This window comes from Falco peregrinus, chromosome 7, assembly GCF_023634155.1.
Source record: "Falco peregrinus isolate bFalPer1 chromosome 7, bFalPer1.pri, whole genome shotgun sequence".
NCBI classification, from domain to species: Eukaryota; Metazoa; Chordata; class Aves; order Falconiformes; family Falconidae; genus Falco; species Falco peregrinus.
In genome coordinates this window covers 15,467,800-15,495,179 of record NC_073727.1, presented here as the reverse complement: position 1 = coordinate 15,495,179, position 27,380 = coordinate 15,467,800, and the positions used below count along the sequence as shown (strand labels likewise).

The window sequence follows — 27,380 nt, the reverse complement described above, 5'->3', positions numbered from 1 at the left end:
CTGGCAACTGGTGTTGTCAGTTCTTTTTGCTTAAGCCAGTAATATCAGAAGTTAAATGTTGACAGATTAAGCTTCATTCATGGCAAGAGAGAAGAGTTTCATTTATTGAGAAGAGCAAATATTGGAGTACATAAGTATTGGCATACATAAATATCGGAATATAATTCCTTCAGAGTCCCAGTTCACATGTAAATCACCTGTACATGTATAGAGGCTGTTTATCCGCAGCTGCTGGACATTAGTTAGCCTCACTGGGAAAATAGATAAGTTGGTCTTTCTGGCCAAAAAAACCCCAGAAAATAAAAAGGGGGGACAGGAGGAGGGAAAACCAGACATTGAGCAGTCTGCTGAGGTGGCAGTGTGAAGTTTGCTAAGTGTAGCTCTTAAGGACTGTGTATTCCAGTGGCACTGGTACATCAGCTTCCTGGCACATAGAGCCCTCAGGGCACAGCTTTTGTTTGTGCTCACAGGTAACATATCCCTGTCCCACGCACTGCACAGGCCAAGCAAATTACAACAGAACAAACGAGCACATTTGGCAAGTCCTTGAAAATCTTGTATGGAAAGCCCTGTCCCGAGTCAGCTTTCTGGAGTTCAGGTGCTTAAATTTGAACCATTCCCTAAAAGCTTATGTGACAACATATATCTATAAAGTTATATATATATCTAAGCAATGAAGGGAAATGGGTATCTCTAAAACATTATGCAACTTTTCCTAAAACAGCTGTTTAAGAGAGTTGACTAATCATTTTCTTGGGATGCACGTAATTTCATACTAACTACGAATGCAGTACAACATGAACAACTAAGACATGCATGAATAAATACTCTTTCAGTATGGATTGTGTGCCTTCGTGTTTATGTGCCTGCATGCAATTGAAGATATAAAGTAATAATCTTAGAGAAAGTCCGGAATGAATGAACTTGATTTGACCCATTTTAAAATTTAAATACATACTGAAAGGCACATTCCTCAACAAGATTTCAACAAAGAGCCTTTTCTGCACCCCTGAAAGGACTTAATATAAGGATCGCACATATGTCATGTAATATATTCACTAGAGAAAATGTTATGTAATGAATAACACAAGATATTCATGGCTGAGCTATGGGGAAAAACCAATGAACTATACTCATGATTTTGTTCTTTTTTAATGACTCCCTGTGCAAATGAAGGATCTCACAGGTGCTTACAATCAAACATTGATGTCTGTCTTATCCCATGGTACAGCAAGGATTGACAATAGCTTTTTAATAAAGCTCTGCTTCCTCTCTTTGAGCTGTTCAAATTAAATACAGTCACTAGAGAGAAAAAAATATGTGTATGCTTATTTTAGCTTTGCCACTTGCAAGGTTTGGTTCTGTGATAGACTGGTATGTCCTCCTTGCTCGACAATTTGCTTTCCATTCCAAATCCACAGAGCCATGTAGAAAAAGCTGACATCATTTTAAACTTATTTGGACAGTGTCCACATTGGTCTAATTTGACCTTTATACTATAAAACTCAACAGCATCAGGGCTTTTATCCTCCCTAGGATTACCACAGCGGTGTCAAGTAGATTTCGTGCAGGAGTTACCATGAACAGGGCACCATTCTGAAAAGGTGCCTGTTGTCAGCCAACCCACTTGGCAAGCTCAAGACTGGCAAATACATAAATTGGCCTCAGGACCAGAGAAAAGGCCATGGAACTGCCTGATATGCCAGCATACGTGTACCTTAAAAAACCTGGGCTCTTTAAATCTCATAGCATGTGAGCAGTTTTCCAACATTAGTCTCACCAGGTCAGCAGCTTGATGTAGCATCACCTCCCAGAATCTATAGATCATGCTAAATTTATACCCAAGGACCAATGCAACATTTTATTGCTCTATCTTGGCACTACTATTTCATGAGCAACTAGTCTACTACTGCAATATTATCCCTTTTTAAAAAAAAAAATGCAGTTGTTCACAAAATAAAGGCTCATGCCATACAAGTTTGGCCTGTCTCCTGAATACTGGATTAACAGAGGCCAAGTTACTCGGTATCACATCAATAAAATATTTTATCCACAAAAATTTTAAGAGTCAAGACAAATTTTGACAAACAATGTGAATCTTAAGAAAAAGTGATCATCAACAGTAATCTAAGTGAACTTTCATCTGCTCCTTCATTCACGAGAAAGTTGACAAACTGAGTTTTTTAAAACCATTTAAGAGATTTCATCCCTGACCTGTTTTCATTGTCTGAGCTGAGGGAAACACAAAGTGCAATAACTAAAACTGAAAAATTGAGCTGTTTCTTCAAATTCCTCTAGTAATAAACTACAGCTTTATTTTTTCACAGCTAGGACTACCTTCTTTTCTAATGAAGAAGCAAAATTATTTTCTTTTAAAATGAGTTCACAGTAAAAGCTTGTGCTCAGAGTACTTTATTCACTGTGAAAAAGCAAGTACTTCTTCAGCCTACTGAAAGAGATTGTCTTTGCTTGTCATACCCTATATGAAGAGATAGATTATCCATGTCTTTATAAGCATATTTTATAGCCATATTTTATCCATGTCTTTATAACCATAATAAAAAATATTTACCTTTTAAAAGAAAAGCTACAACTTGAAGAAATTATTGACTACAGGAAACACAATCGACTGTTGCTGTGTTCCTTACTATGTGCAACAAACCAGGCTCTGTGAGACTTTCTTTTAGACTAGTTCCTTTTTAAAATACATATAAGACAGTGAGAAGCATATCTGTGGCTAAATGAGCTGGTTTGCGTTACAAATTGAAAAAATATGTAAGCTGGTATTTCATGCAAAGAAATAACCTGGAAAATAGAAATTGCTACACTGACCCACACTATTTCCCTCCCATAGTGGGTGTGACGGTGTGTTTGCCTGTCTCTCTCAGGAGGTTTTTTGGGTCTTTTTTTTTTTTTTCTTTTTTTTGCTATATCTCTCAGATCCACTGAATTAGTCAGCTCCGCTGAAGGCAAGAGTCCTTTATCCAGCTGTCACAGCCACCTGCTCTCCTGCAATGCCTTCAGCCCTTGACACCAACATGAGGTTCAAGTTCTCAATCCTGGCTCTTCTTCTGGAAGTGATCATCATTGTTATTTTTGGGATATTTGTGGAATATGAACTGCATGCTGACATTCAACCTTTATACCCACGTAAGTGTTGCTGTCTAAGATTTATGGAAGTTAGAATTTATTTCAACTAATGCAAACCAAGATTTCTGAATAACTTATGAGACCTGCTGGTATAGCTAGAAAAGAAAGGCATGCTTTGGGGCAAACTAACTTTTTCTACTGTATGAAAGCAGCAGGCTTCAAAGACAAATTCAAGTTGAGCACATACAAAATTCTGAAAGTGCCTAACTGCTGAGAAGTTAGCTGTTCTGGGAAAGAAGAGTCTTGAAAATGCGCTAGTGTTTTAATAGGAGGTTAAAACCTGGAGAAATATGAATTGCTTTGAACAACTCTAGCATTTTCCAGAGATGGATGGTAGTATTTCTTGCCAGAAGTTATATCCTGATTACTGTATTAAATAATCAAAATCAACAGAACATTTATTTAGTATCATCTAGGTTTCAAAAGTTGTCTTATGAGAACATGGAAATTGGGCAGCATATGCTTCATCATTGCAAAATACGTTTCCAGAAACTAAACTCCATGAAGGGCAATAGTTTTTGTCACAGGGTGGAGAACCCCCTCCTATCTTTCAAAGCAGTGGCTGGGTTGTAGACACTAATGGTTCAGCCTGCAAACATTTCTGTTGATTTGTTGTTTCTGCAAAGGCTTGATAAAGTTTAAGGAGAAAGCTTTTAGCCTGAGAAGTAGTTGCTGACTTCTCCCACACTCCTCTTCCTCATGCAAAGATCAGACTGTTGTAAATAAATAGAAAAATAAGTCTGCAAAGAAGCAGCCTGTGTCTTGCTGGAAGTATTGAAGGTTTGGTTTTCATTTTCTTGGCTCTGATGCCTTAATGACTTGTAGCCCCCATTGCAATCCTCTTAATGATGATTGATTATAACGGTACAGGGCTCCTTGCCTGTATGTAGTACCCACATCATTTTGAATGCATCCCTCTTTTTGTCTCCTTAGAACTAGCCTTCCAGTAGCTGTTGCAGGGGAATGTGATCTCAGGGTTACTTCTCTCCCTATAGTCTCGTGTTGTGTATTCTAACACAGAGCACTGGCCAGTTGGGAGGACAGTGAATGCATGGCATTATTCAGCTCCAGATGCAAGTCAGCTGATGAACATCAGGAGTTAATTACTCACATTTGGTTTAGCTCCACTGAGGTGCAGCAGTAGCCCTGAGAGACAGTAAATTAAGCTATGTCAGAGCTCATTCTTTTTCTGAGGCACAACTTGGCCATGTCCATGATATTGAACTCTCCCAGTTCCTAAATTAGGTGGCCTTATCTAGACAGTATATTGGGAATAACTCTTAGTCCACTGTCACCCAGAAGGTGATAGCTGGCCTAGGCAAAAACCATGCCAGAAACCAGACTAATAATTTCACAGCACAGATAATTCTACTCTGGCACTGTTATTTTATTGATATAGCTATTGCCTAGAACACCTGTTCACCTACCTCTTCTCTGGCTCTTCCCCAAAACAACATGACTACAACAGATACAGCCACAGAACAATAGTGTTTTGGGCATCCTTGTATACTTTGGTAAGCCAAAAGGATGTTATATGGGACGTGGGTCCTTCAGACTCGGGTTTAGGTCTGTTTGCCCTGCAAGAACAGAGAAAATTACCTTCTCCGGTCTGAATATCATACCTGCAGGCTCTGGTACTAAGTTGGCCTGCATTTTCTTGGTGCCCCCCTTACCAAGGAAAATTGAAAAAGGTGCATGAGATCCTTGTGCTTCTGCCAGCAATTTAATAGTCTTCAGTGGCCCATTAACAGCACTGTAGTGCATTTCTTAGTAAACTTCAAGTCTTCTCGATGGAGATTGCCTGTGCCACGCACGTCACCAGGGGTAGTGTGCTCCCTGGGGAGCTCCTGGGATAGGCTGTTCTCACACCTCTCCCATCCCTTCTGTGGAGCCCTGGTTTTTAATTGAATATGTCTATTTTAAAAAGGTGTCAGAGAGAGGGCAGGAACGTCATCAACATCAGAAAGAAAGGGATTCTTCTCACCAGATGTTAACACTACAATATAGGCCTTTAAATGTAATCTATCCAGTTAGGAACCACCCATAATTAATTCTTCCCTAATATCAGCATCTAAAATATGTGGGAGCAATTGCCTGCTGTCCCCCATGCTTTCCTGCACAGGCAGTGTATGACTGTGCTAGGCCTGCACATTGCTCCAAAGCTGTCCACACTACTGAACCTCTAGCAAGCTTCTGTCAACATTTTGGCTCATGCAAACCACCACCTTGACCTCCTCCAAGGTATTTCTTCAGGCATAGCATTGATAAGGGGCTATGCTCAATAGGTAGCACAGGTGGGAACAGTGTTTGGGGAGAGAAGAGCACGCAGCTGTGCAGATGTGAGTCAGCCTGTGCCATTTGCCTTTTGGCTAGGCTCTGCAGTTTACCAAAAGAGACATAAATTAAGCAAACACTTCAGGTGCAATGTTGGACTTATAGATGCTGACCTAAGGGTTGATGGATCTTGTTCACAATAAAAAACTGGAATAAAAGCAGGATTTCCTAATATTTGACTTTTCATTTTTAGGCCATCTTCCTCTCAAACTTCCCTGTCTACAGAGTGTACCAAAGGGCACAGTTTGCCTGAGGACCCAGCAGAAAGTTAATGCTATGGTTATATAGATTTATTAGGACATATCCTGAGCCAGGACTTCCCCTGGGTTCACAAAATGACGCTTTCAAACTGCTTCCCGTGCTATCCCCATGGATGTTAACCTATCTGTACCTCATAGATTTAGTTGTTTCATCCAGGGGCCAGTTTATATTCTCAGAACTGCAGTGCAGGGCCTGCTGTTGTATGCCTTAAACACCTCAGCACCACGAATTCAAGCTGTTTCAGTATTTTTGGACTGAAGAAAGATGAAAATAATAATTGAGGATCACCTAATTTTGCACTCAGGTAAGGGGAGCTGAGCTGAGTTCATTCCCAACACACAGCTTTGCATTATATCTATTTCTGGTGCATGCAAGTACAGCTATGGTGAATTGGATGGACAACTTGAGGAGTGCTGTGCCACTAGAATGGGAGGACAAAGGCGTGTGACAGTTCTGCAAGCAGTCCTAGAAGACTTCTTTAGTACTGGTATCCAGTACGTACTGCCTTGTGATCGATCCATGATTCATGGCTTGGGGAAACTGATGTGCTACTCTTGTTCAGGGTTCTACAGTTTACTGCTTTAGGCAGAGCAAAATCACAGCTTTAAGTGTAAACCTAGATGCCACCAGCATCTTTGCATTGAGACCGACCACCATGCAGAGACCGTGATGTGGAATTAGTATGTGGGTCTTGCACAGTCTTGCAGAATCATGCATACTGGTTTCGCTCAGGGTCTGCTGGAGCGTTTTCCCAGTCTTTATTTTCCTGTTTCACAGAATAGAAGCACTGTGTTTTATTAAACATGACTAGTGACTGAAACTTTTTTTTCCAAGTCATGCTGTTTTCCTCACCATTTAAAATCATTCCAGACCTACTCTTCAAAGGGATGTGTAAGGTAGTCAAAGCACAAGGTATAGGCTGAACTCGTTGAAATTTGTCCTCAACATCCATAAATTAACCTAGTTTTAACCAGGCCTTTTAATCTTTTGTGTATGTAAATCCAAACAGTTAGAAAATACTTATATGAATCCTAGCTAGCCCTCAGAAGGACCCAGGATTACATGTCAACCAGATGCTTGTTTCAAACAGAATTGCTTCTAATCTTCAGGCCTGGGGTAAGATTTCTAAAAGCACCTTTCAAGGGACTTGAGCATGCAGGAGCCCTATTGATGGGCACCAAGGATTAAACTCCTTCCGTTATCAACATGCTTTTGAAACCTGTTCTTTCTCTCACATAGTTACTTAAGCAGTAAAGCATCTTTTACTAATATTTTATGATTCTTTTAATCTACTAATTTACTAAATACATGATTTACTGAGATGTTGTATACATGGACGGGACTGTTTTGATGAGAACAGCTCACTTGTTTCATCTGCAATGATTTAACCACGAGATTGCAAACAAAAGCAAGTAACACACTGAAAGCTAACAAACCATAATCTCCTCCGGGAGACTGGAAAAATTTTCTGACCTGGAGCTGACTACCCGGAATGGGCAAAACTAAAACTGTATTGGAAGGTCCACGGCATAGGCAGATTAAATAATAAAAGGAGCAGAAGTAGGTAATTTTCTAACATATCCCTCATTTGTGCATGAAACTCGTGTCACGTAAACTGAAAACTGTTGAAGTCATCTATCACTTTGACTTGCCATGCTAGGCATTTATTAAATACAATTCCATTTTCTTCTGCTAAAGTCAACTTTTGTAGATATTGTTGTGCAGCTTTTATGGATTTTCCCTCTAGTTCTGTATTTTTTTGGTAACATTTACAAGCTTTTAATAATGTAGTTTTATAACAGTCAGACAAATAGCCCAGGACACTTCTCAGATATTAAGGTGCTGATTCCACAGGTTACTGAGTGAATGGTCACTCATAGGAAATTATTTTTAAAAGGGGAAAAAAAGTTTTGCTCAGCATCTAGTTTCTACTTAACCTTGAAAAAGATGGAATGAGATCTGAGGTTACTCCTTCCCTTATTTGAGAAGAGATTTCTCATGCGACCTGCCAACATATTTTTGCCCCACTTAAAAAAAATCAAGGTGGGTGATCACCTGTACCTGAGATCATCAGGGTAGTGTTAGAGGATTGCTGGGAAGGCTCTCCACTCTGAGTCCTACCAGCACTAACCACTGCTACATGTGTTCCAAGGCATTTGAAGGAGAGTTGCTCTGGATGTGCAGTCCTCCACCACCACAAAGTCAGGTACGAAGACACAGCTCTGTGTTCCTGCGGCACAGGTTGCTGGAAGCTGGGAGGGTGCACAGATGGATGTACCCATCAAATGATCTCGTACTTTAATACCCTTTCCCTAAACACCCCCTGCTGACTCCCTGTGACACAGGAGTATGGGCAAATTAATCTGTGGCTGGAGTTCTGCATTCACTGAGACACTAAAGACTTTGCTGCTGGTAGGATCAGGAAGGTTGTATTAGCATGGGTTGTGTGGTCCCCAGCCGTATCTTTTTCATTTCTTGCCAGGTCTTCTGAAGAAAGGGAATATGTTGAGCTCTAAGCAAGGCAGTTATTTTCACACACCATTGCAATACAAAATATGCAAGTATATCAAAAGCAGAAGCCCAAATGGGGAAGTTAATTGATTGTATGTCTTTTAAAATAAGTAGTAAGCACACAACACAAAAGTTTGGATAGTAGGTCTGGAAATCAAGGAATATGGAGGAAAATGGGAAGCTTTCAAAGGACTGCAGGGGCCTCAAAAATCCCTGTTAAAGTCAGGAAATAAATGTGAAAATGTCCAGCCTAAAGAGAAAGCAAAAGAATTGGGGATGTCTATCCTATTGATAATAGAAAAGATGCATTTCTATGGTGTTTCTTAGATGCGTGTAGCCCAGTGTAAAGGATTTTATTACATGTGTGTATGTACTTCAGCACTAGGTCAGGGCTGGCATAGGATACTGCAAATATAATACAGTTTATTGGGAATCTCCAGTAACTTCTTACACTTTTGGGCCCTCGTTTGGCTAAACATGGTAATGCATATGGCAGAACTGATTATGTTTAAAATATATAACGCATATGGTAACATGGTAATGCATATGGCAGAACTGTAAGAATGATGAAACTGCGTAACCGGGAAATGTAACTTTAAGCCAAATATTACACTAAACAGGTCAATGTCTCAAGCTTTTCCCGCATATTTGCTTGTAAGAGGCAATGAAATAGAAATGAAATGTTTTCTCTGTACTGAGGTTCTTATTAACAATAAAATCAGACAAAATGCTTTAATTACAGGACTCTACACTTGTTCGGTGTAGAGCCCATTAAATTATGTAAAACACTTCAGATTAACAAAAAATTTTTCAATATGGTCATGTTTTTAAGAGTATTTTTTAGGGATCACAAGCATACCTTTTCACTGGGCCAGCTAGCACTCTACCAAACAAATCCCATGTACAATTTTGGAGTTACCCAGAACATGCTGGATGTGACAACCTTTATTTAAGGGATAAAAGAACTTTTCTGTAAGGACATAAAGCTGTGATGTTAGCTTCACATGCAGAGAACAGTTCCAGGCATGCTAAATTTGATAGTATAGAGATCTAGTGTTCTTTCCATAATGATATAGCAAGGAATAAAATCGATAATCAGGCCTTGCATTTTCCAGACACTCAAACTTCAATAGTAGACTGGTCATGAAGTGGGGGAAGATGGATCACATTGATTACATGAGTTTGAAACTCTTTTATATTAAATCCTCACTTGTCCCTAGCTTTCCTCCCTTCATAGTCACTCTCCAAAGTCACTACACAGACATGTTTTCCTTTCAGTCTTTCAGGATGTCCACGTGATGATATTTATTGGATTTGGTTTCCTGATGACCTTTCTGAAGAAATATGGATTCAGCAGTGTTGGTATCAACATGCTTATTGCTGCTCTCGGACTCCAGTGGGGAACCCTGATGCAAGGATTTTGGCACATGGAAAGAGGGAAAATTCATGTTAGTATTAAAAGGTACATATGAGTTTACCAAAACTGACATTTCTATCCCTTAAGATAGCAGGAGAAGCCATAAACTAAATCTGTGGGATCAGACTTCTAAGTTCACTGAAATCTGATGGATCTTTACTGCCCATCTCTCAACATTCATCTGCCCATCACCTCTAAAGGGGCAACGCCTGGTGCACTGGGCCACAAGAACCAAAGGGTGGGATGGAATTTGAGGTGTTACGTTGCACATGGGCTATAGGTCATATAGAGGGATTGCTTTGCATCTATGGAGCTGTGGAAGCTAGAAGTCTTCCAGCAGTAACACTGCACCACCTGCAGCCAGCAGGCATGAAGGAATCTGTCCTTCCATGGCACCTGGGGTCACAAAAGAAAGGCTAGAACAGTGTGTCTATCCACTCATGAGGTTTTCTCCTACTTCTCAAGGAGTGATTTGCCTGAGCACCATACTGCAGTAAGTTTTGGACCCCAGTCATAGAAAAAGAGACCTCATGAGCAATGTCTCTAGATGCTTTTAATTCCCCTCCTATCCATCTGTCCTCCTTCTACGAAGGTCTCAGGGTGTTTTCCACATCAGCAGTTCTGTTTGCTGAGACAACACATAGACAACTTCGAAAGGGACAGCATCCAAACTTTACTGAGGGACAAGCAGAAATAATGTAAGCAGCTCTATAACGCTTACAGACTAGCATCTGTAAAGGGACCAATAAGTTAGTGCCCCTCTGTGCTGCAAGTTTTTGACCAATTTGTGGTTTTATTTATCCTTGCCATTCTCCATAACCTGTTAACACTGGTCCTTCCTGACAGCTAGTGCAAACATTAGCACAGTGATAGAAAGGCATGCAAGGCTTTTGAAATGAGATAAACTACCTGACCAAAGCTAAGACCCCCCCCGTCATCTTTGGTGTTCAAGTAACAGTCAGAGCTGGAAATACCCCTGCACATCCACAATGCACGTCTCACAGATTTTTCACTGTAAATTCCACCAGCTAGGCATATATATGGTATAAGCAGAAGGTAACCTTGAGACACTTTTTCCTCAGTAGCTTGTAAGATCCCTACAAATCCCATCTGGAAAGGTTTGATAAAACTTTCATCCGCAAAGATTATCTTGATAATTTTGTATCTGAAGAGTTAAAGCTCTGACATTTTAATGAAATGACATCTTTGGTATTATAGCCTTATTTCAGGTCTCTTTAAGCTGATTTTTTTTCCTGTGCTTTTGGTTTTGCTTTTGTTTGCTTTTATTTGTTTGTTGTTTTTTTTTTAACTTCAGCATGATAAATGCAGACTTCAGTACAGCAACTGCTTTAATTTCATTTGGAGCAGTCCTGGGGAAAACAAGTCCTGTTCAGATGCTGATCTTGACAGTTCTGGAAATCACAATCTTTGCATGCAATGAACATCTAGTTACACGAGTATTTGAGGTACATCTATTTGGTAAAAACTGTTTTCTGTTTATAACAAATGTTTTCACTTTATAATATTTCCACTGAGCATATTCTAGGCTCTAGTTTCTACCATAGAAAATAAAACATTAAAGTCATTCAGACTTCTCTTTCATCAAGTCCTCATCTTTACACAGTATGAAATCGGTGGCATCATTTTGGGTCCTTATTACAGGCCACAGATGTTGGAGGCTCTATGACTATCCATGCCTTTGGAGCTTATTTTGGTTTGGCCGTAACCCTAGTCTTGCATCGTCCTGGTTTGAAAAACAAACATCAAAATGAAGAATCTACCTATCATACAGACATATTTGCCATGATTGGTAAGTGATGTAACAGTGAGTGCTGATCCGCTGTTCATCCCTCTTTCATCTCTATATTGTAATGATTTCCTATTATTATTCTGCATCCACTTTCTTAAGTACATTCTTAGAGGCATATTCTTGTTTGTCTGATGCATGCACATTGTTTTCAGCGACACACAAATTTTTACAGTTTCCCCTTCATTAAAAAAAAGGAAAGATGAAATTAAAGAGGTATTTTCAGTGTATGTTTGTGGTGACTCCTGTTTAATTAAATCTTCTGTTACAAGCAGCATTTCCAGGGAAACTGGCCATAATTCAAAATATTGAGCTGTGCCAGTCCCACTAATGAGTGTTAGAAACCATACATCTATATGTCCATGAGATCTATCCATAGATCACTTTAACAGCTAAAACTATCAGTTATATCAACAGATGACAAAAGATTTACATGTGAGCTGTCTTGCTAATGCATCCTACTCTGCTATGGTTTTCACAGTGGTGGTGAGCCCTGGCAGTGAGTGAGGCATGACAAGGGGTCACAACATGTTCAAGTCTTCCAGTAAGATTTGAAAGAGACCATGTGTCCAAATGCTAGCTGCCAGTGGCAAAATCTTCTGCATAATCTATTACTTCCTCAAGCATTTTGGCTATTTCATGTTTCTTATCAATCACCTTCCTCCTTTCTTGTACCTAGTTCTGCTGTGTTGGTTCTTTCACAGCTAAATGTCCCTTGTGACTGAATAGTCTCTGTTTTGTTTTGACTTACATTCATCCAGGTACCCTGTTCCTTTGGCTTTTTTGGCCCAGTTTTAACTCTGCCATTGTACCTGAAACACCTCCCATGATTACAGCAATTATCAACACTTACTTTTCTTTGGCTGCATGTACTGTTGTAACATTTGCCCTCTCCAGCCTGGTGGATCAAAGAGGCAAATTCAACATGGTAAGAATCACATCACAACCTCTGTTAAATTGAGTCACCCATCAAAAATAAGGAAGATTAGGCAGATTCCCAATGTCCGTGAGCTCTCTGGAACCTTTGCTCATATTGTTGGCAAAATCAGAGCTATTATACTTCTAAAAGCTATAATGTGAGTTTGGGCCCTGAAGCAACCCATCCTGCTTTAAGTATGTGGGATTACTCAGTGGGATCACTGCATCTGGAGAGTGAAAAGCTCTTTGACATTATAGTGGGGGTCCTGCTCCCTTGTTCTCTCTTGTCCACAGAACCTGCTGAACCACAGAGACATTAGACCAACGTTCAGGTGGACTTTGGGGTTTTATTCTGAAGAAGATCCTCTGTGAGTTGCCATATTGCGATAGCCAAGACAGGTTTCTCAAGGCAATGACCTGTTCCCTGGCGATCTCACAGTGCAGCTGTACAACAGGCAAAGCCAGACTAGGTTGGAGCTGCCAGGCTCCCAAAAATCTAGCCCTATGTTTTCACTTATTTCTTTCCAGCAATTGTAGTGTTTACCTGAGCCGGTCATGAGCTGGCATAGTTCCATGAGCTTTGCAGAATTCCATACTGTGGCAGAAGGCAGTTCTCACTGACTCAGCCTGGTTTCTCAAGAGGTCAGATGAGTTTTGGTGACCTTGCAAAAATTGGCCTTTATTAAACTGGTCCCAGCTAAACTGGGTTAGTACAGCTTTGAACCAACACCTTGAACACGTAACAGGGAACCCTGCTTTAAATTCCTGTTCGTTCTTCATTGGAAAAATCCCGCCTGAAGAAAAGGAAAAACTTCTACATGCTGAAAAGCTTTCAGAGTCACTCAGCCCTAAACCAAACCTCTGTTCCACATATATCATCTCCACCTCTGTATACTTTTTGCAGGTTCTCATTCAAAATGCCACCTTGGCAGGAGGAGTAGCAATGGGTACCTGTGCTGACCTGCCAATCCACTGTTTTGCTGCCATGTGCATTGGGGGCATTGCTGGAATCATCTCTGTCCTTGGGTTCTGCTTCCTGACTGTAAGTATTGAGGACCCACCTCTGCTCTCAGTTACTTACTGCTTCATTGGCTTTACTGGAGCTCCTTTGGTTCCCTAGGAGTCTAGAAACTGGCTGACACAGTAGAGAGAGAAAGCTCTAGAGAACAGTTATTTTTAAATCACTGTGATTTAAATATATGCTTATGAGCTAACTTCAGTCCGTCACCTAGCTAAAAAACCAGAAAGATCACGAAGATTTTAGGGCTCATTAAAGCTGGGATTTCTGTTCAAGGAGCTGCCAGAATTTTGAATTCCATGTTTCGATGAAATAGGACTAATTACATTTCAGTCTTTTAAAGCCTCTAAATAAATCTGTAATCAAAAAATACTTTTGAAGTAGGAAATGGAATTATTTCACGTATAAAATGTAGAAAAAAAAATAGTCAGACCAAAAGTGTTTAAACTGGCATTTCCTGATGGAGAAACACCCTGGAAGAAAATACCTGACAGGTGTGTATGTGTTACTTAGCCACTGCTTTCAGCCTTTGCTGCAGTGGCTGAAAGGATTAGGAGTATCAGTGGACTGTCCTGTGTCTTGTATCATTATGTTTATGACGGTAGCTTGGACATTTGTACCATTATAAGGACATACTTGGTTTTCTCTGCATGTAAACTATTTCACAGTGAAGGGAAAGACACAGGTTTTATAGCTAAACTTTGTGTACATGAAATAAGTTAAATTGTTTCTTCTACTTCTGCACTACTTTCTTTTGCATATCATTCTAGACATAATGGAAGACTATAAACTTACTATAAACCTCATATTTCCCCTTATTTCAGCCTTTGCTGGCATCCAAGCTGAACATTCATGACACTTGTGGAGTTCATAATTTACATGGTTTACCTGGAGTATTGGGAGGTATCACTGGCATCGTAGTAACTGCTATAAGTAAGGACACTGGGTGAGTTATAGAGGAAAGAGAGAAAGGAGTTTATTGAATGTCTATCCTAATTTTGCACCTTCCATGGATCTAATTATGATATTTTATTTTTTTTCAGAAAAATGCATCTTTGATTTGATGACATTGTGTTCTGGTTTAAATAGGACTCTTAATAGCCTGCTACTAACACACTGTTTATATACTTGTTCCAAATTAAAAGCTCAAGTAAAAATAAATCAAATAAAGACATCATAAAACAAACAAACAAACAAACAAACAAACAAACCACCCCAACAATTAAATGTAGAAGAATCTTTATTATGATTCTACAATTACGCTGCTGGCAACTGTAAGATCTCCAAGAAAATTTGCAAAATGGGCTATTTCCACTATCTTAAAAGACCCTAAGAAGATGGAATGTTGATCTTTTTGACATTCTTTCAAGGCTTACAATATATTAATAACCTTTTCAAAGAACTTGTTTTCTTCTTTATAAAACAAAACCAAAATAAAATCACATTTTCTGTCCACAGCGATGGCAGGGTATTTTTCTATGAGCCACCTTGCCCAGCAGAAAGCAAGTACAATGTTGTAAGACCTATTATCAGTCTTAATGTGTAAAAAGTTTTTGATTGTCAATGCTTTGTTTTTCTGCCCTTTTCAGGCCAGGTAGCAGATTTACTCCTAGTATGCAGGCTGCTGCCCTGGGCAGTACAATTGGAATTGCACTGGCAGGTGGAGTATTGACAGGTCAGTATGATGCAACTGAAATACATGTGAATTTAGAGGTTTGCCCATGGACAACTTAAATGTATCAACAATTTCATGTGAATAATACAAAATAGAAAAATAGAAATAACGCATGATGGCACACTGGCAGAAATGTAAAGATGGAAAAGCAGTTTTCCAATAATTTAGTCTTCAAATGAAGCCTAGATATCTTACTGAATACATGCCTCAAAGATACTGGCTTGTATATATAGGAATGGTAAGATGTTCTGGATGAAATTCTCTAGATTCAGACAGAATTCTCAACAGAAACTAGTTTGAGATGAAGACATATTTGTTTCAGTGTGTCACATGTTTCCATGTGATTGTGGATACTTTCTAAACAAAAATTTAGGCTGAAATAGAAAATCCCAGTCTGAAATCTGGGAAAGATTTAAGGAGATAAAAACAAGGTCTTATTCATATCACAAAGAAACCTGCTTCGCCTCTCATAATGAGCGACCTGATATCCCAAAATGGTTGGGCATTTCTGTAGATTAGGAAACAGATTAGGTCAGAAAACTTAGGTGATTCCCCAGGGCACGAGGAACATTTACTTGGGCATTTTATCCATTTTTTAACCCCTGATGCTGTTTTTCCTGCAGGTGGTATTCTAAAGCTGCCCTTCTTGGGACACACATCTGACCAGAACTGCTTTGATGACTCTGTTTATTGGGAGGTAAGACACAACCTCCCTTTATTTTCATTAGGTTGGAAGATGTACAGCACCCTGCAGTCCTGCTCTTTTGAGGTTTTTGTGGTTTGCACACAAGTTTCAGCTTTCAAAAATGTTGCTGTGTCTCAGGCTGTGAATGTATCAAAGCCACCTTCAGGGTCTTTTTTGGACATGCTAGCTAGTCATGCCATTTACATTAGACTAACCTTGAACAAAAAGCAGAAACAGACCCAATAAACTGAGACCTCAGTGGAGGTCTCAGCCTCTTCATCTCCCTTTTAAGTGCTTGTTGGGCCAGGTATCTTCTTCCCTCTTGCAGTTCAGCCACATGATAATTGCATTTTTGGCTAAATGGTGCTGCTTTTCTAGTGTCATTTAGAATTTCATGCTGAACGAAATTTAGAGCGCTTTTTCAGTATTTGAAGGGTGAGTGCCCTTAGGCTGAGCGGAAGCTCTTCTGCTTCCTTGTTGAGTGATCTGCCCGCTAAAATTTTCAGAAGATGGGCCTCCTGGCACTATCATTTTATGCGTGAAGACACAACTATGGGGCTTAGAAACCAGTACATCTGAAATGCCCTGCTCAGCTCCCTTTACGCTCAGTGAAGAGGTGGATCTAGATTGCAGGTCATTTGAACCCTTCCCGATCTATGTTCGATTACATGAGTTAAAACCTTGAAAGTCTGTATATTCCCAACGATAATCAAAAACCTTTCATTGCCTGCCTCAAATGTAGAGCTCTATACTCTGAAGACCTAGATTTGATTGGTTGAGTCCCACATACATCTCAGAGTTGGATGGCTACAATCACGTTGTGAGCAGAAACTCAGACATAACTTTCCTCTTGGCTAGCCTAAGAAGCTCCCTGTACTAGTTGTAGGCTTTCTGCACCTCCCTTCATTAGGGACTGATGACAGACTCTTAATTTAGGCAAGCTGAATTTTATCCTTTATGCCATGAAAAACTCAGAAAGACAAGTAAAAATACATGGTCTGCATTCCTTGTAAATGAAATGTGATTTTATTCATTTTTAATTAGATTTTATTAGGGTTTTTTTAATGGATTAAACTCTAGTATGAACCAACCACACAATCTGGCTTCTGGTGAGACAAAGTTTACAGGCTAAGGGGAAGTTTTGAGCCAAAAGATCAGCTGTATCAATGACAATCTGAAAAAAACCTACAACTTTTAATGACAGCTCTGCAAGTCATTCGCTGTTTGACCTTGGGAAAGTCAAAGCACCAGGTTTCAGCAAGACCTGAAATAGGCTGCCATATGTAAATAATAAAAAAATTGTCAGGAAGAGGAAAGTTTTAAAGTGTGGCTGAAGAATCCACAGCCTGTATTATCACAGTGATGATAATGCAAGCCTGCTCAATTGAAGGTCCTGTAGTATCAGCAGAACTGCTCAGGAATATTCTAAAAGAGCATTATCAGGTAATGGGAAAGGACATGGATATTTTGCATACAGCATCGTTTACATTTCATTAGAGATGGTCACTTTGTTTCTTTAGAGCTCTTTGAAAATCCCAGATATTAATTTGCATTCATGTAGCTAACAGCGTTAAGGAATTATTCTGTTAAGAAAACCCTGCAAACATACCTCAGAATTCAGAACTGATGGTTCATGTCAGGCTGGGTCAATAAATGGACACAAACAGAATGACATTTTTAGTGCACTTTAGTCTCCTTTTATGGCAAAATGAAGTCTATAACTCATCAACCAAACTCTCCTCTGATTTTCATGGCAGGTCCCAGAAGAGGAGAAACCATGTGAAATTCACTCCAACAGCTACCATGAGCACATCAGATCTGAAGCCACCATATAGAAAAGTAATCCATCTGTAATATTTGTCCTAATTATGCTCTTTTCAGTTTCTAATGCGAAAATCCAACACCTAGTTATTGTCCTAATGACATTAGGTTTTCAAGAAGGGGCTGCAGATAGTTATATTTTTGTAATATAAAGCAAGCTTGATTTCAGTATACATAGTCATTATGCCAAGCTCAGGTGAATTAGCTAGATCCTTCCAGTATATTTGTTTATCAGAAAAACCAACCACAAGTTGCTCTACAAAATTATCTGTATCTTACCTCCTGTCATCTCTAAGTCGATATAGCCATTGAAACAACCTTTGTGTTTCAAACCTATCACAGGACATGATACTTAACTGCAAGATCTCTGAGTCACAGTCACACCGTTAACTGCATGGGGTAATCAAGAAGAATTTGGATTCTAACAAGCTTTCCACCAGAGCATCCCAGATTAAGTGTTTAAGCAATAGTGTCCTATTTTTGGATGAGGGAGAAAATTTACTGTATTTTGAAGATTGGTTATGGCAGATAACAAAGGGTTGAAATAATTTCCATGGCAAAGCACAGAATATAGTGATCGATGAGGTATACTAAATGGCAATATGAATATTGAGATTCTTTGTTAATATGTTTCTTGAAAAGGAGAAGAAAGTGAAATGGTGAAAAATTTCATTCTTAACATAGATTTATTTAGACTATTTCAAGGACACAATCAGGGAATTGAGTAGGAGCTATGTAAAACAGGTAATTACATATGTCTTATTATATCCAGTGTAACAATTGGATAGTAGCTGATGTCAATAGATATAAACTGGACTAAAGGCAAAGTCCAAGAAAAAGCAAAAGTGTGAGTTGTTAGGAACTGATCAGAAAGCAACCGTGTTCAGCCTACAGAAGACTCAGTGAGAATTGTCTGGTGAGTCGCTACCTTTGAAGGCACCATCTCCTAAAACAAGAGAAAGCAAAAAAAAGAAAACTGAAGCTAAATTAAAGTAAATTAATTCCACCTGAGAAGCGATGATACAGGCTTGTATTGAGGTATCTGAAGGAACTCTATGAGATGACAGTAGCTGGGAGCAGTCACACATCTGTGCCTACCTACATGGAGTCATCCATTGACAGGCAATGGATGGGAGATGAAAATCTAACAGAAGCATCACAGTGCCTCTAGGCATTATTTGGACACAGAGAGCTACCACTGATGTCTCAGAAGGACAAGCTACAGGGGATAAACTTTTATATTGGCACCTCATTTCAAGTCTTACTTAACAGATTTAAGGGGAAAACCCCTCTCACATAACATAGCACAGAAATTTTCAGTTCTGCTGATGTATTTTTCCTTGAAAAAAATCTAGAAAGATACTAGGCAAGGCTGTCCCATATGCTGTATCAGCTGTATACTGCTATATATGTCATACTTCTATCTATGAATGAAAATACATTTGTAACAGTTTATTTCAGACATTTCTTTTGAATATGTGCAATGACTGACTCTTTTCTACCTTGTTGGCTAAAAAGGCATCTTTTATCCCTTCAAAGTTTTCTCACAATTGTTTTTGTAAAAACTGAGATGGCATTTAACAATGTAAATATTGCATATGTAAAGATTTTAGAAGTATTTTGTGCATAATTTACAAACGCCAAGTATTGAAGTACTTGACAAAAATTCCAGCAGACTGTAAAAATCTTTTCAACATATGAAGTTCACCCCTCAAAAACCTACTTGGGGATTTGGAGGGTCTTTCATTCACCTACAGTTGTAACTTCACTGTGAGCGCTGACCGCAAAGGAACACCTGAGTGAGAAAGCACCACATGCTGCAAGCCCATCTTTCAGAATGATGACCTCAACAGTTATCTGTAGTCCTTTAAAACAAAACGGGGGAGGGGGAATAAATTATGCAGGTTTGTTCTCCAGTTCTCCTTATCATCCTTCCATAGTAACCCAGACCCTCATCCACTAAATACACATTATTGTCCTCTGCCTTTTTCAGAAGATTACTGACCCAGAGAAATCAGTCCTGCAGGTTCTCTCCAAAAACAGAGTAGGGAGATGGATCCCTTTACACAGAGGTTTATTCCACCTCACCTAGCTATTGTTTTCAGGAAATTCTTTGCTTCCTTTTTGACAAAGAAGGACCCTAGAAGTAGGGCCTGTAGCAATAAGACAGAGAGTGATAGTTTTAAACTAAAAGAAGGTACATTCAGACTAGATATAAGAATTTTTCTTTTTTTTTTTTTTTTTTTTTTTTTTTACAATGAGGGTGGCGAGACACTGACACAGGCTGCCCAGAGCAGCTGTGAATGCCCTATCCCTGGAAACATTCAAAGCCAGACTGGACAGGGCTGGGAGCAACTTGACTTAGTAGAAAGTGTCCCTGCCCATGGCATGGTGATGGGATTAGATGGCTTTTAAAAGTCCCTTTCCACCCAAATAATTCTGTGATTCTAAGCCTAGCTTAGCCTGGGAAACTATATTTTAGAGATGGCTGAAACCACGTAAGGAGTATATGACTTTAACAACCGGAAAAAGGATTACAAATGCATCTGTGAAAAACACTTTAATAGGTTCATTCTGTTGTTCACAATACTTAAAAACTAGTGAATAATACAGAAAAAGCAGTAGGACCATTAAAAATTTAAAAAACATGTTTTAAAAACATCAAAAAAGAAATGGGACCAGAAGAGACCTCTTGCACAAGGTGGTGCACCCACGTGACTAAACCCCCACATGAAGTTAAGCTAAAATAACAGGATGCCAGAAATTACAGATCATTATATGAGAAAATTGCAGGGTAAGACAGGAAACAATCCAACCCTCTGATAAGAATTACAGAAAAACACATTTTTTGTGCGTTATGAGTTACATAAGAGGCCTAATAGCACAGATAATTGCAAGGGAAAATTGGGGACCTTATGGGGAGCATAACCTTGAAAGGCCAGCAGTGCCCCTGTAAGCACAGCTGAAATACCAGCTTTGGGTATGGCTGTAGCAAATCTGAGATCAAACAAAAATTAGTTAGTAGTAGGCAAAGCAATAGGAAAAGGGACAATGAGGCACAGAAAACAACCTGCAATGAGGTCTGTGTGGGGTTTCTGTCAGGCAGTCCTGAGATATATTGCTGCAGCTTAAAGCAAGATCTTATTTTGATCATCCATACATGTTTGATTTCCTCCTGTGGTCTCCACCCTGCTATGGTGGAGGGTTGCTGATCATGCACAGCCCAAAACTCATCCATTCTCTATGGTCAGAAGTTTTAGACCAGTGCCTTGGCTCAAGACATGAATCCAGGCCTCAGACTTTTTCCACCCTGTATGAAAAGATTGGACACAGTTTCCCAGCATTTCAGACTATCCTTCACCCCTCATAGAGAATCTATGCAACAGATGATGCACAAAGATGTCCATGGTGGTATCATCAGGAAATGAAACACAGCAATTCTCATACAGATAACCTTTGTTTAATCAGAGCTTTATGCATCACTTTCTTTTAAACATGACTGTGCCCTTGAAGCACATGGTTTCCCTTAAGTTTCTTTACCCTAACCACTCACCTCCATAATTCTGATGTCAGTGCCATTTGTTTTTTTTGTCTTAGGGTGTCTTCTTTGGCTGATTATTTCCAGAGTAATCAAAGCTTCGAGTACCCTGAGTCAGCAGAGCTTTGTACATATGTGCAACTTGTGTGATATGTTACTGGACATTATGGAAAGGTGCCCAGTCTTAAAGAAGCTTAAAATGTTTTGCCAAGAACCCTTTTGCACATCAATGAGGGAGCCATACATTGGCAGGCAAGGAAAGAGAGAAGTTAAATGAAACACGTGGTGGAGGCTGAGCTTTGAGGATGGGACTGAAAAGTAAACCAAAGTACAGCTACTCTAAATTTGAAGTTCATGGTGACTAGCATTTTTCTTTCTTAAAGACAGCCAATGCTTTGTCCTCTCCAACAACCACTGACCACTCTGTCTGACCTTTGTTCTCAGCTTGACTTGTTTTTACATTAAAAAATATGAATCTTATTTAAGCTTTTTAAGTGAGTAAAAATTAAATCAGTACTGACATTTGTTAAGCTGTGCATAAAAGTACCTGAAAAAGATGAGTTAAATGGCAGCTACTGTGTGTAACTTTCAACTTGAAGTTAGATTCCACCATAAGGATGCTGAAAGCTCTTTCTTAGATTTCTGTCAGTCTCAGAAGAAACCTTAAGAGACTGTTCATATTTTCCAAATCAGTAGCATGTCAGAGGTTAGGTCAGCTATCCTTTGAAAGGTATTTTCTGTATCCGCTCCTAATCAGAAAAGAGATGTCTTAGTCTCTAAGTGTCAAACTGACAGAAGCCACTCAGATTGGTGGTTTTCAATCTGAAAACTTCAAATCTAGTGTTTTTAAGGTAGTGTATCTTTTTTTAAAAGATATTAAATACAGATAGATTAAATTTTAAGGAAGTAAAATAAAGGATTAGGATTTAAAGAAATAAAAAGTTTCATCTTAATATTATTTCCTTTTATTAGCAATTATTTCTAATTCAAACTCAATATAGGTCAAGTTTATTGACATTCAGCCCTTTTCCAGAACACCAGTGGATGTTCATAACTTTGAAGACCGTCTTACAGATACATAGTACTACCTCTTTCAGAGCAATATCTTTGTATTTCATTAATGAAAGGTAATTTTATTTCAAAGCTAGTTACTGAATATTTGCCCACAAAATTTCTTAACATTTGTATTCAAACCTGTTGCTGATTAAATGCATGAATTAATGATCAGATGATCAATTGTATTGATTTGATATTTCTTGGGGATGTACAGTCTTCTTTCTCTCTCACTGGGATCAACTTGTTAACAAAGTGTGGTGGGTTGATCTTGGCTGGATGCCAGGTGCCCACCAAGATGCTCTAGCACTCCCCTCCTCAATAGAGCTGGGGAGGAGAAAATAAGATGGAAAAAAAGTACTTGTGGGTCAAGATAAAGACAGGTTATTGAAGCAATAGCAAAAGTTGCACATGTGAAAGTGAAGGAAAAAGATGTTATTCTCTACTTCCCATCAGCAGGTGATGTTCAGGCACTTCCCGGGAAGCAGGGCTGCCCTGCTTGTAGCACTTGCTCCAGAAGACAAACACAGCAAATAACAAATGCCCCCCCATTCCTCCTCCTTTCTCTTTTTTATATCTGAACAGACATCATACAGTATGGAATATCCCTCTGGTCACTTTGGGTCAGCTGTCCTGGCTAAGTCCCCTCCCAAGATCTTGTCCACTCCCAGCCTGTTGTTGGTGGTGTGGGGGGAGGTTGGCGAGACAGCCTTGGTGCTGTGGGAGCACTGCGCAGCAGCAGTCAAACCACTGGTGTGATATCCCCACCTTTCTAGCCCCCAGTACAAGCACAGCACTGTGAGGGCTGCTATGGGGCTTGGCCAGACCAAATACACAAAGTATGTATGGTGAGGTTATTGCCAAAAAAAATTGCAAAAATTACTAGCCTCCTGCAGAAGTTCACCTTTCACACTCCCCTAGAAGTTTTCATCCCAGACCTAGACCTCTTCCCCTCCATTGGGTTTTCCATCCACCCATAGTCTTGTAAGGTCTACACTGGAACTTTGCTCAGATGTATTTCTGAATGACAAAAAATACATACATTCAGTAAAAAAACATATGAACAGTCCACTGCCACATATGTGTCCCTACACCCTATGTATCTTCTTATCAAGCAAGCAGGCCAGGGATCAGCCTCCAATACTGCACAGGTCACATACCCACACAATGACACTTTCTCCTCCCTGACCTCCAAGGCAGACCTTGGCTCTTTACACATTCCTCCTCCAAATACACAGAGATGCACACGAATACAAGTACAACCTACTGCAAGAAAATGATAGATATTATCCAGTACAGAAATACTGTGCAAGCATCTTGAAAAGTATCAGGGGAGTTCCTATATTTGGAACTAAGAACTGATTTACTTCAGAATAGTAAACATGAGATCCACTGAACTCTTAAACAAAACCAACTTTCTCACTTTAGAAACAAACTGTCTCCAGCATTGTCTTCAAAGGTGCAGAGATGCTTACTTTATTATGGAGGGCACAGCTAAAGTGACCAAAGCCCCCAGTTTTCCAGTGAATTTGGCCAATGACCCTTATGTCTGCATCCATTTGGAGTATTTGTTTCTTGAGTTCATGTTAGGTGAGGAGAATTGGGACAGTGCAAATGACTAGTCCTGCTCACTGACATGACTAAGCACCACAGAATTTTCTCCTGTTCCTAAAAGAACCTGGCCAAGTTCTCCTCATGCATCATGTAAAGCACCATAAAGCAGCAAAGAATTTGACTGTCATAGATTTAACAGATGCTTTAGAAACAACTTATATGGTTCAAGACATGTGACTAGAGACATTGCCTGTCAGACCTGGGAGGAGGCACAAATATTGGCCCAAGAGGATCATGAATTTCCACTTCAAAATAAGGCCAAGAGGAAGCGTTCCCAAGCAGGGAAGAAGCACTGACAGCCTGTCACTCACATCTGGGACAATCACACCCTGTGGGGCTCACTCATTACCTGCCAGCACTGCAGGAACCAGAGACCTGCTGGCAGAAATCAGCAGGACTGAGCAGGCAAGGGCAACGGGGTGAGGAGGGTTACCTCCTCCCACTGCATTTCTAGAGACACCCCTAGCTCCCACAATGTTCTTCCAATAACCCAGAGAGTCTTGTACAGGCAGGTAAATGCTGCGCCTGTTCCCAAGCTCTGCACAGACACAACCCTGGGCCTGTCTCCTGGGAAACTAATCAGCTGCTGCCTTTCATAACTCAAGAGTCAGTATCTGGCTCATTCTTTGTTAATAGTTAAATCCCAGGTATACATGGGAAGAGCAACATTCTCAGTGCCTTTCTACCTCCTTTGGTGAGGTGGTGTAGAAGCAAGCCAACTGGCAAAGAGCTGGACATAAGCCCTGGGGTTTTTCCAGGACACCTTCCAGGTAGGTGAAATGTCCTGGTCTTTCTTCCAAAGACCCCGAGTGTAGCAAAAGGCTTGGGGCAAGCCTGTACAAGAGCAGGCTTGCTCTAGCTCCTCTTCCATGCTCCCCACCAGATGCTCATGCTCTTTTCCTCTAGGTCTCCCCACTCCCACCCCCTGGGGGGCTGAATCCTCTCCTATGCCTTTGGTCACATCTCTGCAGGGATCCTGAGGCTGTAAAGGGTCAAGAACAAGGGGCTCAGCCTAAGAACCTCACCTCACACAGCCTTCATGTTCTTGCCCCAAGGTCATGTACAATTTACTTCTCTATACTTCTACTAGAAAGCTCTTCCAAACAGTTCTGAAGGCTGCAGCTCATCTCTCATCAGTCTCAGTGAAAGCCCTGGATCATTTCTTCTCCATGCTTTCTTCTTCCAACACCTCATTCAGTGCTGCTCACACTCTCAGACTCCGAGACACATGATTCAGACTGTACCTCAGCCCTTTTTCCCCCAACCAACAGAGAACATCTTTTCCCCAGTTTTCCCCTCAGCTTTGGCTATCCATTTAGAGATAATCATACAAGTTCTTCTCTCCATCTCTTCCTGAAATGGTTACAGCTGGATGTCAAAAGCAATTGCCACAGCTGAAGATACAGATCTTACTGTACAACTGGCTCAAGGCTGCCCTGCTTGAGCAGCAGTGTTGGACCAGATGACCTCCAGAGTTCCTTCAACCTCAGCCTCAACCATTATGTGAAAACCAGAAACATGTAAGGCATGGGTTATCAGATTCATTTCAGCTTCTGGGCTCAGAAGTAAAGGTGCCCCTTGTCCTCTATTCACTTTAAAAGGAAGCTGGGGTCATCAGTTCAATACAGACCTTACCATCTGGCCAGATCAGTCTGAACCTACATTTAACTCTGCTTGAACTTCTGCTAGAACAAAGTGGCAAGACAAATTATTCAGCTAGCTCAGAAGAGCTTGGCACTGTTCTTCCTCTCTTGAGTACTTCTGATCAAGGCAACTTTCCACTATAGGACCCACAGTGCAATAAGTCCACATCTAGGTTACTCAAGAAGAATCTTCACAACTGTCTCAGATCCTTAGTCAGCTGAGCTTCTGCTCTTGTCAAGACCTGGCATACCCACCATCTTCCATAAAGAGAGAAGGGAATGCCTGAGCAATGAGCAGAACCTCATCCTTCTTCTCCCACCTCCTCCCAGTCTCAAAGTTAAAGGCAGTGTTTGAGCTGCTCTGCCAGTGCACAGGACCAGTTCAGACTTTACCCATTAAACAGTAACCAGCACAGGGTAAAATGAGTGCACATGGTAGTGAGAGTGTCTCAGAGATTCTTCAAGGGTAAAACCCCATACAGGCATTTTTCATTTCTTAGAGATGAAGCTCATATTTCTGTTTGTGTAAAAGTGCCATTTAATGCCTGAAACCTCTCAAGTTCTGGCAGGAGATTGCACTGTGTCTGAATTTTCATCTTCTCAGCTAAGCCTTTGCTGAAATGCAATGGATTGAGTCAGTCTTGCTTCTGTAAGGTTACTGTTTATACTCATTCTGCTGCTGATTCTGAGAAGACAGCATATCTGGAATACCATGTAAAAGAAAAGTCCTTCCCAGGACCCAGGCCTTTACCCATCGCTGGAAACCCTGACATCATGGATCTAAAGGGACCTTACCTGGCAAGGCCAGAGGTAACTTCTGTTGTCACTTTTCTTAGAGCTCTAAGGCAATCACTGACACCACAAAAGGGGTACAATTTTTTCTCTGGACAGGTAGATGCAAATGCAGCAGAATTTATTACCCACAGTAACTGCTCTTCCCATCATATGATCTTGTGTCAGTGCAGGGGAATTCACTTGCAGCCACATCAAGATATTTGACCTATTTCTGTGGAGCACAGGAAGTGCCTGGATTCTCCAGACAAGGGTCACTAGAACAGAAGGACCCAACAGTTCCTACAGGAATTTCTACCAGGGGCTGCTGAAACATTCATGGAGAAGCCCAGAACTTTCTGGGGCCGATTGGTGGACTTGGCCATCAGGGAACTGCCAGAAAACAGCAGCTTGATCTCCTCCCTCCATCCTCACTATGGAGAAACTTTCCAAGTTTCCCAAAGCAAAGTAGGAAACAAACACTGGTTATCCTTTTGAATCTGGTGGCAGTAAACTCCAGGACTTCAGGTAAGATGGTCTGTGAGAATCAGATAGTGTGTGATTTTTGGGGTCCTCCCACTGCACTACTCCTCAAAGCCACAAACAGAAAACCTAGAAGTTTCAGGCAGTTTCTGCACCCTGAGCTACTTCCACCTTGAAAAATGGTCTCCTTCTGAGTTGAGGAACATTTCCAACATATCCCTAAGAGTTCTCAACTCCTCAATTAAAAGTTACCTACAGAGTCCGTGTAGCAAACAAAGTTAACCTCATAATTCAAAATGAAGCCATTCTTAACCTGTTTTCCCTGGATTTCATTCCCATGTGAGCCATGCCATCTGTTCTGGCTGCAGCCCTTGCACCTTGCCACTAAAGGCAGTAACTCCAGATGCACCTAAAAGCATCTTCTTTTATTGTCACATTTCTGGGAAAGCCCTTCAATAGGAGGCAGAACATCCAGTTACACATTTCACCAGCATCCTCCAAGATTATTTCTCACTAGGATGTGTTACCAACAACAGGACTTCAGTAGGTAGCCCTTTCAACCAAGCAGGCTTGGGATAAAAAAAAACCAGGTTTCTCCATCAGCATTCTAGCTCAGGCTTCAAGTCCTCATGTTGAACACCTGAAAGCAGGAGCTGTATGTAGCTGCAAAGGGGATGCATC

General features: G+C 40.4%; 1 protein-coding gene across 3 annotated transcripts; it reads left to right on the top strand.

Annotated features, from left to right (window-relative positions):
• The first annotated feature begins 2,927 nt into the window (after positions 1–2,927).
• On the top strand, positions 2,928–22,367 carry RHAG (Rh associated glycoprotein). 3 transcript variants are annotated; one of them, XM_013300621.3, is made up of 11 exons: positions 2,928–3,150; positions 9,535–9,718; positions 10,989–11,139; positions 11,336–11,483; positions 12,242–12,408; positions 13,303–13,440; positions 14,241–14,362; positions 15,006–15,091; positions 15,715–15,788; positions 17,534–17,615; positions 21,195–22,367. In XM_013300621.3, the coding sequence occupies exons 1-10, from the start codon at positions 3,015–3,017 to the stop codon at positions 17,609–17,611; spliced, it is 1,284 nt and encodes a 427-aa protein (XP_013156075.1). In that variant the 5' UTR covers positions 2,928–3,014; the 3' UTR covers positions 17,612–17,615; positions 21,195–22,367. The 3 variants fall into 3 exon arrangements, with proteins under 3 accessions (XP_013156075.1, XP_013156074.1, XP_005239266.1); XM_013300620.3 differs by lacking the exon at positions 21,195–22,367 and adding an exon at positions 17,940–19,204; XM_005239209.4 differs by lacking the exon at positions 21,195–22,367 and having other exon boundaries at positions 17,534–19,204.
• The last annotated feature ends 5,013 nt before the right edge of the window (positions 22,368–27,380 follow it).

Coding starts and splice junctions, on each gene's coding strand:
- RHAG (XM_013300621.3), top strand. CDS start 3,015: ATGCCTTCAGCCCTTGACACCAACATGAGGTTCAAGTTCTCAATCCTG. Junction 11,484..12,241: donor AGACATATTTGCCATGATTG/GTAAGTGATGTA, acceptor ACATTCATCCAG/GTACCCTGTTCCTTTGGCTT. Junction 15,789..17,533: donor ATGACTCTGTTTATTGGGAG/GTAAGACACAAC, acceptor TTTTCATGGCAG/GTCCCAGAAGAGGAGAAACC.